Source organism: Protopterus annectens, chromosome 8.part0 (assembly GCF_019279795.1).
Source record: "Protopterus annectens isolate FY-2018-M chromosome 8.part0, PAN1.0, whole genome shotgun sequence".
Taxonomy (NCBI): Eukaryota; Metazoa; Chordata; order Ceratodontiformes; family Protopteridae; genus Protopterus; species Protopterus annectens.
Genome location: NC_056741.1, coordinates 1,478,232,481 through 1,478,244,962, shown reverse-complemented (window position 1 = coordinate 1,478,244,962; position 12,482 = coordinate 1,478,232,481). Strand labels below are relative to the sequence as shown.

Here is a 12,482-nt window from a genome sequence, read left to right as displayed (position 1 = left end):
TTTCTTTTAGCAGAAACTACTTTACAAGATGAATCAATAGCCTGAACTAAACCCTGGGGCAGACGTAGTAAACCACTCCTAGCGAATTAAATTTGAGGAGTAGATACATGCTTGGTTTTCTGTCTTTCTGACAGGAAAAAATGGGGCCAACTGAGATAAAAAATTAAGAAAATGGAAGTTGTTTTCCTCAAAGGGAACTTCTCTGCCTAGGAAAGGAAATCAGAAGCAGACTGTCAATCCTTGAAAGACTCAGAAGAGAGTACTTTTTGGCGGCAGTAAAGCTCTGAAAGGCTTCACATCCAAACGTGTCTACGTCTGCTCAGTTCAACATGTTTGACAGTTTGAACATGTGGAAGGTGCCCTGAAGCTTTGGAAGCTGTCCAAAAACTACACATCAGAAAGCATAAATATACTCGGTATCATACAGACTGCAAAGATATGACCTGTGTCTGGCATGCAAGGCACCCTCAGACCTAACACTGAAATCAAATGGCATCAGAAATACTCTGTCTAGGGATCTAAACCTCTTCTGCAACATCAACAGAATGATTTTGAGGAACAGGTATGGATTACAGAGAATACTGTTGCTGCTGTAGAACAGACTCCCCATTCACATAAAGCAAAGAGCATCTCTGTCTACATTCATCTGTAGCTTGGATCTATGGATGGGAAACAGAAAATTTATTCCAGGACTAACTTCTGTACTGCTGTTGAACAAGGGCAGTTCCTAAATGCTTTATCTCACTCATGGCTCCCCTTAAATTACTTATGGTATGATCCAAGTTATTCTCATTAGGGGTAATATATACTTATTGATCGTGGGATGGTAGGGCCAATCTAACCAAATGGAATAGGTTAATTTGAGCACAAAAAGGGAAACTGGCCAGGCTTAAAATGACCGGCAAGGGCAGCTAGCCTAGTACTTACCTATGGACCTATAAATGTGTAAGATGAGGTCCACATGAAATTAGTATGACAAGCCCTTCAAACTTAATCAAGAAGGAAAAGGACAAGCAGACTGCAAACAAATGTGGTCAAGGATGCTAAAGGTGTGCTTAAAAACAAAAACTAAAGGCACAGACCTAGGGCTGAGACCCGCTTGAAAAAACTAGAACAGAGAGAGAAGGTGGGCAATGTCTTCACCATTTAATATTTGTTTCTGATTTTGTTGCACAGGATAGTCTTATCTTCTGGGGCAACACTAATGTATGGGTGGACAATAAAAATAGTAGGGATGAATTTTCAAGCATGCATGTATGGTAAAAATATAATTATTTTTAACAGGATGGATGGTCACTGAAGAGGAGATTAGGTTTATACAATCGCTTCCAGAATAGATATTTGTATTTACACAGTCACACAATGGTGGTGGTGCTGCCGTAGCATTGTCACCTCATAGCAAGACATTGTCCCGTTCGATTCTCAGCTAAAGCGTCTTCTGTGTGGAGGCATATGTGAATGGGGCGTGCCTTCGTTGAAGGTTGTGCATCAGGGCTGGTAACCCGGTACGTAAAAATCCACTACCAATCAATAGCGGACCGGAGTTCCGCTGTGGCGACACCTAACCGGGAAAAGCCGAAAGACACAAACAAACACAAATGGTCCACTGTGATGAAAGGTTATTTCTAAGTGAGAGAATTGTTTTACTGAGAGTTATGTCAACAATTAATAGCAAGCAGCCTAAAGATTTTCAAATGTTTTCTAGCATTTAGGTGACAAGACTAAGTCATTTATTACATAGTCAAAACAGATTTTAAGACACCAGGGCTGAACCAACTAAATACTGTAATGTAGTCCACAAACACAAAATTTTATTCCATTATGTGACACTAATTACACAGGGTACAGTGCTGTCCTTTCTGACATTGTCATATAATTTAAAAATAGAACAGCAGCAAATAGTACATACATTTTATAGTCAAAGCAGCTAGTAAAATATGTAGAAGTAAAACACCCTGGAAAAAAATTCAGGAATATTTCTCATATACAGGAAGTTTAGCCAACTTGTGAAGTACATCACATTGCAGTGGTGCAAAATGGAAAACGTTAGTAAGAATATACATGCACATGCAAATACATTTGTATTATCTGCAAAGGAATGCCCCACTTACCACTGCAGCAAAGAAACCTTCCCAAAGCTGTCTGCTTTTGGATAGCTCTTGCCTAATGCTCTCATCTTGTACAATGTCTCCGACGGCAGCAATAATCGTGGAAATAACTGATTGGTTGACAAGCCGCAAGTTGTTCTAAAAATGAAACCAGAAAAAGAAAAGTACTGTAAAGGAACTAAATAAAGAATAATATTTAAAAAAAACTGTACCATGTTCAGAAAACCTAGACCATAATCTTAAGAAAACCTTAAGAAACATCTGAAACATGAAACTGATAGGAATGTGATGAAATAAGAAGTTATGTACTCACCATAACATTCCATGTGAGTTGTTCATCTCACCTTCATTCTTTACTGATGGGTTCAGAGCTGACCCATCGGCTCTGGCACCGCCACATGCAAAGTTTGAGGTCTTCCAGTAGCTCGAGGCCAAGCCCCTATCCCATGATGCACTGTAAATTACCTCAGATCTTGTTTGCTGCGTGTACTATAACCATATAAAATAACTATCCCCCTATGGAAAGGACAAAGAAATTGAGCAACCAGGGTGAGACCAACATCTAGGTCAGCTATCACCATGAGGGGGTAGGAGAGAGGGAAGTAAGAATGAAGGCAAGATGAACAACTCACATGGAACATTGTGGTGAGCACATAACTTCTTAATGTGAAGTTGTTCAATATCGCTGTTCATACTTGACTGATGGATAGCATCCCTAGCCCCATCAATCTCGGGTGGCTCACGGGAGTACATTTTTCAGGACGATGGACCCAAAGGAAGCCCTATTCCTGAAGGCCTTATCAACTTTGTAATGAGTGATAAAGGTATGAGGTTCTGACCAAGTGGCTGCTGCACAAATGTTATCAAGGGGCAGTTTGGCTGAAAACGCGGAGGATGTAGAAACTGCTCTGGTTGAGTGAGCTTTAATCTTGTGTTGCAAAGGCATATAAGCAGCTGAATAGACAAAGGTGATACAATTAGATAACCATTTAGACAGAGTTGTTTTAGCCACTGGTCTACCTTTTCTGGATTCAGAGAATGAAACAAAGAGCTGGTCTGATTTCCTGATATCTTTTGTTCTATCCAAATAAAATCCGAGCTGTCTGTGAACATCAAGTTTGTGCAGCATATACTCCAACCTGTTGGAATGATTAGGGAAGAAAACTGGTAACTCAATAACTTGGTTGATATTGGTTTCTGAACAAACTTTGGGCAAAAAGGAAGGATTTGTCCTAAGTGATACTCTGTCAGCATGAAAAATCAAATCAGGGAGAATTTTACGTGAAAGCATGAAATGTAGATTCCATGGAGAATAGGGAGTTTTCACAGGTTGTCTCATATGAAATGTCCCCTTGAGAAACGATTTGGATAACTTGTGGGGCATGATTTTTAACCCGTCGATCCCAATATGAAAATTAGATATAGCAGCCAACTGGACCCGGACTGTTGCTGCTGCCGCTCCTTTGTTAAAAATCATAGTCAAGAATTCTAGTATGGATGTCATGGAGGCTTGGTAAGGATCAATATTATGCTTACAGGCCCATATGGAAAATCCTTTCCACTTACTAAGAAATAAACTTCCAATGGACGGCTTATGAGAAGACAAAAGAATCTGTTTTGTCTCATTGAAAAAGTTATGAAGCCTGGCTTTGAGGGGAACTGGAGCAGTCAAGCTGTCAGCTTCAATGACTGCAGAGAGGGATGAAGGTCCCCCAATGGATGTGTCAGGAGGTCTGGAACTGGGTCCAGAATCCAGGGATCCTCCAAGAGATGATGTTGAAGGAATGAGAATCAAATCTGCCGAGGCCAATGAGGGACTATAAGGATGATGGTCCTTCCCACGGATTTTGCTTTCTGTAAAACCTTGGGTATCAATGGTATTGGTGGAAATGCATAGAGGAGACCCGGGGGCCAATTGTGTACTAGTGCATCCCTCTGGGCTTCTCCCAGTGGGGGAATCAGGGCAAAGTAGCTTCTGCATTTTGTGTTGATGTGACTGGCAAAAAGGTTGCAGTAAGGCTGGCCCTATTTGCAGAAAATCCTGTCCGCAATTTCTTTCTTGAGGGACAACTCGTGTGGCAACAAGATTGCCCTGCTTAGTTTGTCTGCTATCATGTTGGATCTACCCAGGATTTGCGTTGCCAACAGAAAGTGCTGGGAGGAAACAGCCCACTGCCAAAGTCTGAGGGCTTCTTGGCAAAGGGGGTAAGATCTGGTTCCCCCTTGCTTGTTCAAGTACCAGACTACTGACATATTGTCTTTCTAAATCGTAATCGTTCCTAGAGGAAGACAGTCCTGGAAGTACTGCAACACCAAAAGTACTGCTCTCACCTCCAGAACATTGATATGCAAGTGTGACTCCTGATCGGTCCATGTGCCATGGGCAGTCTTTCCCTGAAAATGCCTTTCCACCCTATCAGGGAAGTGTCTGTGGGGGTGTCCTATGCTGACATGAAGAGACGTCAACCACCACTGGAGATCTTTCTTGCAAGAACTTGTAATCAATATTGTGTGGTCCATGGGTAGTTCCTGGTAAGGGTCCATGGGTAGTTCCTGGTAAGACCATTGAGTGAACAACAGCCATTGAAGGATCCGCATATGCATTCTTGCTAATGGTATGGCTAGGACTGCTGCAGCCATCATACCCAATACTTTCAGAACTTCTGAAGCTGGTGCTCTGTCTTTCGATACCAATGTGTTGACATGCTGATGAAGAAGAAAGACTCTTTCGATTGGTAGCCTTAGAGTGGTGGTTGAGGTGTCTAGCTCTGCCCCAATAAAAATGATATGCTGCGATGGTGACAAGGCAGACTTTTCTGAGTTGACTAATACCTAAATGACTGCAGAGTGACAGAGTGTACTCCATTGCCTGAATAAGTTGATGCCTGGTGGTGGCTGTAAGGAGCCAATTGTCTAGGTACAGAAACACCTGGAATCCTAGATGCCTCAGGTGAGCCGTGACCACTGCCATGCATTTGGTGAACACTCTGGGGGCTGTAGTGAGACCAAAGGGCAGGGCTCAAAACTGAAAATGACTGGCTCCCAGTTGGAAGTGCAGATGACTCCTGGATGGCCTGGCTATCTTTATGTGGTAGTATCCATCCTTGAGATCTATCAAGCATATCCAATTGTCTTTCCCTAAGAAGGGAAGTATAGACTGAAGCGTGACCATCCAGAACTTCTCTTTCTTTACATATTGGTTGAGTCTGCTGAGGTCCAAAAGGGGTCTTCAGTCCCCTGTTTTCTTTGGAACCAAAAAGAATCTTGAGTAAGTTCCGGATCCTGTTTGGTCTGCTGGGACTGGCTGGATGACTCTTTTTTGTAGCAACTTTCGGACCTCTATAGTTGCTTGTTCCCTGTAACTGGGTGGAATGTCCAGGATTCTCCTTATGGATGGGGGGGGGGGTTGTGGCAAATGGTATGAAGTACCCTCTGGAAATGATACTTTGTATGCAGCTGTCTTCTGTTATTTCTTGCCAGGCATCTGGGTACAATGATAAGCGACCCCCAACTGCCTCCAGAACAGGACAGTTGGGTCTCCTTTCAGGAGCACTGATAGGGTTGCCCAGAGAAGTGATCTCTGTCACCCTGATGTTGCGGACCCCCTCTGCCATGAAGGTGGCGTCTTCCACTATTAACCCCTCCTCTGCCCCTGGAGAGGGTTTCACCACGTGTGTCCTGAAAGGCTCCATGAGCTTTCCGGAATCACATTTTCCCTCCCCTTTGACCTTTGGGATAAGGTCGGGTAGGGGTGGAAAAATGGACTCCAATGATAGACAGAGTCTTTCTCTCCTGTTCACACCTGGTCAAGGTTTCCTTCACTTTAGGCCCAAAATGGGATGAGCCATCAAAGGGGGTGTTAACAAAGGATGATTTGAAGGGTTCCACGAAGGAACACAAGCGCATCCAGGAATGTCTTCTAAGAGCGATTCCTGTACCCACTGCCCTACTCATTCCATCAGCTGCATAGGATATGAGATGCATAGACGAGTTCACAACTAGATTTAGAGTAGAAAGATGGGCAGCAACATTATCAGAGGCACCTGCAGCTGCTGTACCCTGAAGAGTATCTCCCAACTCCTTAAGGAGATCTCTTTGCAACCTAGTAAAGTGGGTTAAGTAGTTCAGTGAACAAAGAGCAAAAGTCGCTGAACTGAACATGCATTTCCCATTAACTATCCATGATGCTAGACTCTCTATTAGGAGGATGGATAAACATCTCCTTTTTGGTGGCCGCCGCCACCACCCAAGCATCAATGGGGACTCCTTTGGTTAAGAATGTTTTGTCTGGTGGGGCTGATATGAACTTGTTAGGCCTCCTAGGGATAGGCTCCATGGACTCCGGTGACTCCATGCCCTTCCAGAAACCAATTGCATGAGCTCAATGAAGGGTGGAGACACCCAAGAGGTGGAGGGTTGAGACCCAAAAGGCTTCAGGAGAACGAACTCATCCTCATTAGGGCTTTTGGACTGCCAATCACCCATATGCCTAAGGATTTCAAGTATCTCAGGAAAGGAGATATCCTCAGAGGGGGGCCGTGGGCACCCTTCTGACTCTGTGGGGAGTCTAAGTGTCTCCTCTTGCACAATCTTGTCCTGGGAACATCCTCAGGGGGAGCTTCTGGGAAGGTCTCGGAAGAGCAGGGGGCACCTTGCAGGGCTACCTGTGGCTCTGGTTCTCTATGCATAGCCTGGACGATGGAAGCAGAAGGGGACACGGGCACTTTAGGGGATGAGGAAGCAAGGCCTGTCAAGGATGTCTTGGGGGACAAAGCTCTCCTCATGGCTTTGCAGGCACCACAGCTCCGATGGGAAGGAATCTATGGATCCGAGGGAACCGTCAAACCTTCCCAAACCGAGGCAGTGGACTTTGAGCCGGAGGTAGGAGCCAAGCTCATCTGATCAGAAAGCCCCGAGAGGAAGTGTCGGCACTGACAAGTCGGCCCGACTATCCTTCCCGGATCCGACTGGAGAGTGTCGGCTCCTAGAGTCCCCGGTCAACCCCGAGGACATCAGAGTGGATGGAGCCGAGGACACTGGAGCAGGTCTTGGCTTCAAAGGCTCCACGATCAACAGGTCTGCTTCTTCTGGCTCCAAAGGGCCAATACGGCTTGGAGGAAGAGTAGCCAAAGCAGGAGTAGTGGTCTTTGGCTCCAAAGCCACTTGGATCAGAGCTGACAACAATTTAGCAAGGACTGGTGCCTGTAAAAGCTTCTGCACCAATCGATCCATATCCAAATCTGAAAGGCTGACAGATGATCTAGATGAATGCACCGATGGTGCCAAATGGAGCAATGGTGACTGAAGTGCGGATACCGGCTCCAATGCTGTGGCCCAGCTCTGAAAAGAAAAGACAGTCAGCTCCGAGGTCTGTGGAGCCGATGTCATAGAGTCATCAGACTTTTTTGATTTTTTGAATGCTTGGAGTCCTTCGATTCAACAGATGACTTAGAGGACTTAGGAGATTTGCTGGCCACACCCTGGTCACTCAAAGCCTCTTGAAAGGGGTGTTTAATCAAGCCCCTGTCCATTAACTTCCTTTTCCTCTCTAACAAAACTCTTGACAAAAAGGAAAGGCAAATAGCACAGTATTCTTGTAAGTGGACAGCCCCTAAACAATACGCACAGGTAACATGTCCATCAGTAACTGACATTTTCTGATTGCAGTCCGGACATTTTTTAAAACCTGACTTGGGATGTTTGTCCTTATCATCTGCCATAATAACTACTTTAACACGCAAACCAGATATTAATAAAGATACTAGGCTCTAAACACACACACACAGAAATAAGCCTGAGATAAAGAATCAAAAAACTCTATACGACTATAAAAAGGCTGTTTATAGCCACTCGAAAAGCTATTTAAACACACACTCTAACAGATAACTAGGCCAAAACACATGCAGCCAAAATTTTAAAGAGTAACATTATGAACACACGGGAAGGGGAACTTCAAGGAAGCTATAAAAGCTAACTATCTAACTATCCTAAGTCAAAGACTTAGTAAAAATATGTAACAAACTGCTAAACAGAAAAAAGTGTTTACATTGTACTGGCCTGCGCTTGCACTGGAACCTCCGATCAGATGCCGGGCTTGGCCTCGAGCTACTGGAGGACCTCGAGCTTTGCATATGGCCATACCTGAGCCAATGGATCGGCTCTGAACCCATCAGTCAAGAATGAATGGCGAGATTGAGCAACCAGAAAATTCATATATGAAATGAGAGGTCACAAATTATGATGGGATAACATTTTGAAAATGGGCACCATCACAAACAGCTTCAAAAATGAAGATATCCAGAACTCGTCTCCATGAATCTTCTTCCTTTGCCTCCAGAAACATTATTGAATTAAAAAAAAAAACTTCTAATTGAGGAGGAGGAGAGAAAGCTACCATCATCCCCAAGACAGCAGGTGCTAGCAGATGCTGAATAACAGCAGTAAAAAGAAGAAGTTATGTCTTACCATAACGTTCTAGCTGTGTTGAACTTCATTCATTCCTTACTGATGGGTTATCGGTTCCAGCCATGTTAATGACCAGCCTCAGCATAGTTTTACTTTTAGGGTGTTAGGACAGGTTCCCTATGACATCAGGGGGGATCCTTTCCAACTATTATTAGAGCACCTAGAAGTGATTTGGCGGCTGAAACTCTGTTCATACAGACCTCCAGGTCAGTAAGTTTAGCTTGCATTTTGAAACTCAGAAGTATGCAGAGGTAATTTTATTATTTTTTATTTTTATTTTCCATTCATGACTTACCATTTTTCATGTTTTACTTCTTATTTTAGTTATTAAATTGGTTCCATTTATTATGTTTCGTTTTTCTTGGTTTTAAACATTTTATGTTTAGACACATTTTCATTGATACTTTTTTATTTCATTTTGGTCAGTTGTTTGATTTCAAAACACAATCTGTAAAGATCTGACTTTTGTATGTAGTAGCTCTTTAAGAAGCTTTGAGATCAGCTTTTTCCCACACAATGATGTCAGCGAGATTTAACCAGCTGGTTGGTCCATTCAAATGTACCATGTGTTGTTAATTGTGTATTTAAGGAGTTTCTTTTACATTTGTTACCTTTTGATGTTTGTCTGAAGAAGTTCAGTTTTCTTGAAAGAAAAGTGGATGTTAATAAAACACTTAATATTGGACTCTTTGCTGCTGGTTCTGCTGACATGGATTTTGTTTCATTTTTCTTAGTTTGTTTCAACTTCTGTTGCTACAAAAGTCAGTGTGCCAAGCAGTCACAGCCCTTAAGGCTGAATAACACACCTGATAATCTTGTAATAGGTGACTCTATTGTCAGACACACTGACGTCCCGCTCACCAGGCTGAATAAAGAGAAGGTCACAGTGATCTGCCTGTCGGGTGCTAGGATGCGCCACATAACGCAAGCACTCAGGTCACTCCAAAGCAAATACAAATATGACTCAGTCATTGTACATGCTGGCGTGAATGACCTGAGACGTACCTCCCTAGACTACATGAAAAGAGACATAGAGGAGCTCTCTGATCATGTAGCACAGGCCGGTATGACCCTGACCTTGAGCAGCATCTTACACTCACCTAGAATGATGCCACAGTATAAAGACAAAATGATAGATTTTAACAATTGGCTAAAATTTTGGTGTCATTCAAATGGGATCCAGTGTCTGTCAGCCTGGGATGACATGCTCGACAAGCCACGTTGCTTCGCTAGGGACGGCTTGCACCTGTCACCCCTGGGCTTTTGGATATTGGCAAAGGCTCTTGCCACCCCCATAGTGCCTTTTTTAGGCAAGGCTCAAAAGTCAAACCCACCTCCATAGACAGCACAAGGAACAAGAAACTAATGGTAATGTTGCTAAACGCCAGAAGTCTTAACCTCAAGATGCATGCACTCGAAGCTCTCCTCAGTATGGAGAACATCGATATCTGTGCAGTGACAGAAACCTGGTTCAAGGCTCCAGAAAGCACCCCAGCACTACCAGGTTATACCTCATATCATGCTTTTCGGCCCCAAAACCCGGACCGAACCACAAAAGGAGGGGGAGTTTCCATATTTATCAAGGATATCCACACCTCCAGGTTACTGGCATTGCACTAAGTATCGGAGACCATCCATGTGCAACTGACAGTGGGCAAGACTGCTTTTCAGTTTATAGCATCATACAGACCACCCTCTCAAAGTCAGGAATCCCACTCGGCTTTCCTGAAAACATTGGAGAACATGAAGATCTCTCCGAACACCATTATATTAGGCGACTTCAACTACCCAAACATAGACTGGGAGCATTACTCAAGCCCCAGCACTTTAGCCCAAAGGTTCCTGGAATTTATAAACTCAAATGCTATGGAACAACTAGTCACCACTACCACAAGAGGGGAAAACATACTAGACCTGATCATTACCAACATGGGGACTCTATGCTCCATACCAGAAGTATATCCCTCATTGGTAAGATCAGACCATAAATTAATTTCACTGGATATCCACATCCCGACCCCACCCCAGCCCAGAAAACCACAGTGAAAAACTTCTCAAAAGTGAACTTCACACTTCTCAAAACCGAAGTGGAATCCTTCAAGGCCCCAGGGCCAGTGGAAACTACGGCCCAAACTGCAGAATCCTATATAAACGCATTCTACGGACATCTCCAGGAATGCATGGATCATGCTATCCCAAACAAAATCAAGACCCAATCATCCAAAGGCAGGCGTCCAGTCTGGTGACCCCAGCCATAAATAAACTGTACAACAGAAGGAGGAAGCTACTACATGATAGAGCAAAATCCCTAAAAGGGAAGGCATCTCTGATCAGTACTAGCAATAAATTACGATCCCTCATAAAATCCTCCAAGGACAGCTTCGAGAGAATAATTGCACAGGACACTAAAGACAATCATAAGGCTTTTTTCAGTTATGTTAGGAACCTGGGATGCAACTCCCAGACTTGTTCTGAGTTGATTCTAAACGACAAAAAATACACTGAACCCACAGACATCGCCAACATTCTGGCAGACAGGTCCAGTGCAAACTTCTCCCCCCCCTCCCCCCCCAAAAGAGAAAGTATCTATCCCGGCAGAGTGCAGCCTCCCAAACATCTCTGATGCTCAGGTGAAGGCCGCCCTCTCCAAAGCAAAAAACACTGCCTCCATGGGACCAGATGGCGTCCCGGGTTGCGTCCTACATGAACTCCAAGAAGAACTAATCCCTCAAGTAAAACTGCTGTACAATCTCAGCCTCACTACAGGATATGTGCCCAAAGAATGGCGTACAGCAACAGTGGTCCCACTACACAAAGGTGGCACCTCTGCGGACCCTGGAAACTATCGCACCATAAGCCTGACTAGCCTAGTCTGCAAGGCTATGGAGAGGATCATCATGGAACTCATAAACAAAGACATTGGGGACCTACAGACACTAGATCCTACCCAGTTTGGCTTCGTCAAGGGCAGATCTTGCATTTTGAACCTGGTCAACTTCTTCGAAACAGTCACCAAGGCCACCTGGTCGACTTCTTCGAAACAGTCACCAAGGCCATAGATGAAGGGAAGGTAGTCCACACAGCCTATCTGGACCTCGCAAAGGCATTTGACACAATACCCCACTCGGGCATCATAGATAAGCTATCCAGCCTAAATATAAACCCCTATGTCACAAGATGGGTCGCAAACTGGCTCAAAGACAGAACCCACAGAGTCAGAGTTGCTGGAGCCATGTCAGACTCGAAACCGGTCACAAGTGGCGTCCCACAAGGTTCTGTCCTGGGACCTCTCTTGTTCGATATTTACTTTTCTGAGGTACAGGCCAACGTGGGAGGACTATGGCTCACCAAGTTCGCAGATGACTGCAAACTGGGCACCATAATCGACTCTCCAGCTGACACAAACATCCTTCAAAAAGGTCTAGCAGAGACGGATAACTGGTGCCAGAGCCATGGTCTAAAGCTAAATGCCAAAAAGTGTATAGTCATACCCTTTGGCAAAAACAATGTACCCACAAATTACCACATAGGTGGTAACCCATTAAGTACAGAGAAAGTAATTAGGGATCTGGGGACCCAAGTTGATAGCAATCTCTCCTTTGACAACCACATTGCCAAAGTGGTTAGAAAGACCTTCTACATAGCCCACCTCATCATGGAAGGATTCACATCTAGATCAAGAGAGGTAATCGTGCCCCTTTATTCATCCCTCATCAGGCCCATCATAGAATACAATGCCCCCTTTGGGATGTACCTTACCCGACACCTGCAGCAATTAGAAAGACGCCAAAAGTACCTCACCAGGAGGATCAAGGGACTCAAACAGATGCCATATGCTGCTCAGTTAAAGAAACTCCAGCTCTACTCAGTTGCATACCGCCTACTTCGAGGCGATCTATGCCTGACATA

The 12,482-nt window shown here is 44.2% G+C and overlaps 1 protein-coding gene across 1 annotated transcript in view; it reads right to left on the bottom strand.

Moving 5' to 3' along the window:
* The window catches only part of TTC12 (tetratricopeptide repeat domain 12), a 1,640,087-nt gene that overhangs the window by 402,352 nt on the left and 1,225,253 nt on the right, over positions 1 to 12,482 (bottom strand). The window contains exon 15 of the mRNA XM_044081062.1: positions 2,112 to 2,246. Coding sequence (XP_043936997.1) covers positions 2,112 to 2,246 — 135 coding nt within the window. The remainder of the gene's footprint in view (positions 1 to 2,111; positions 2,247 to 12,482) is intronic.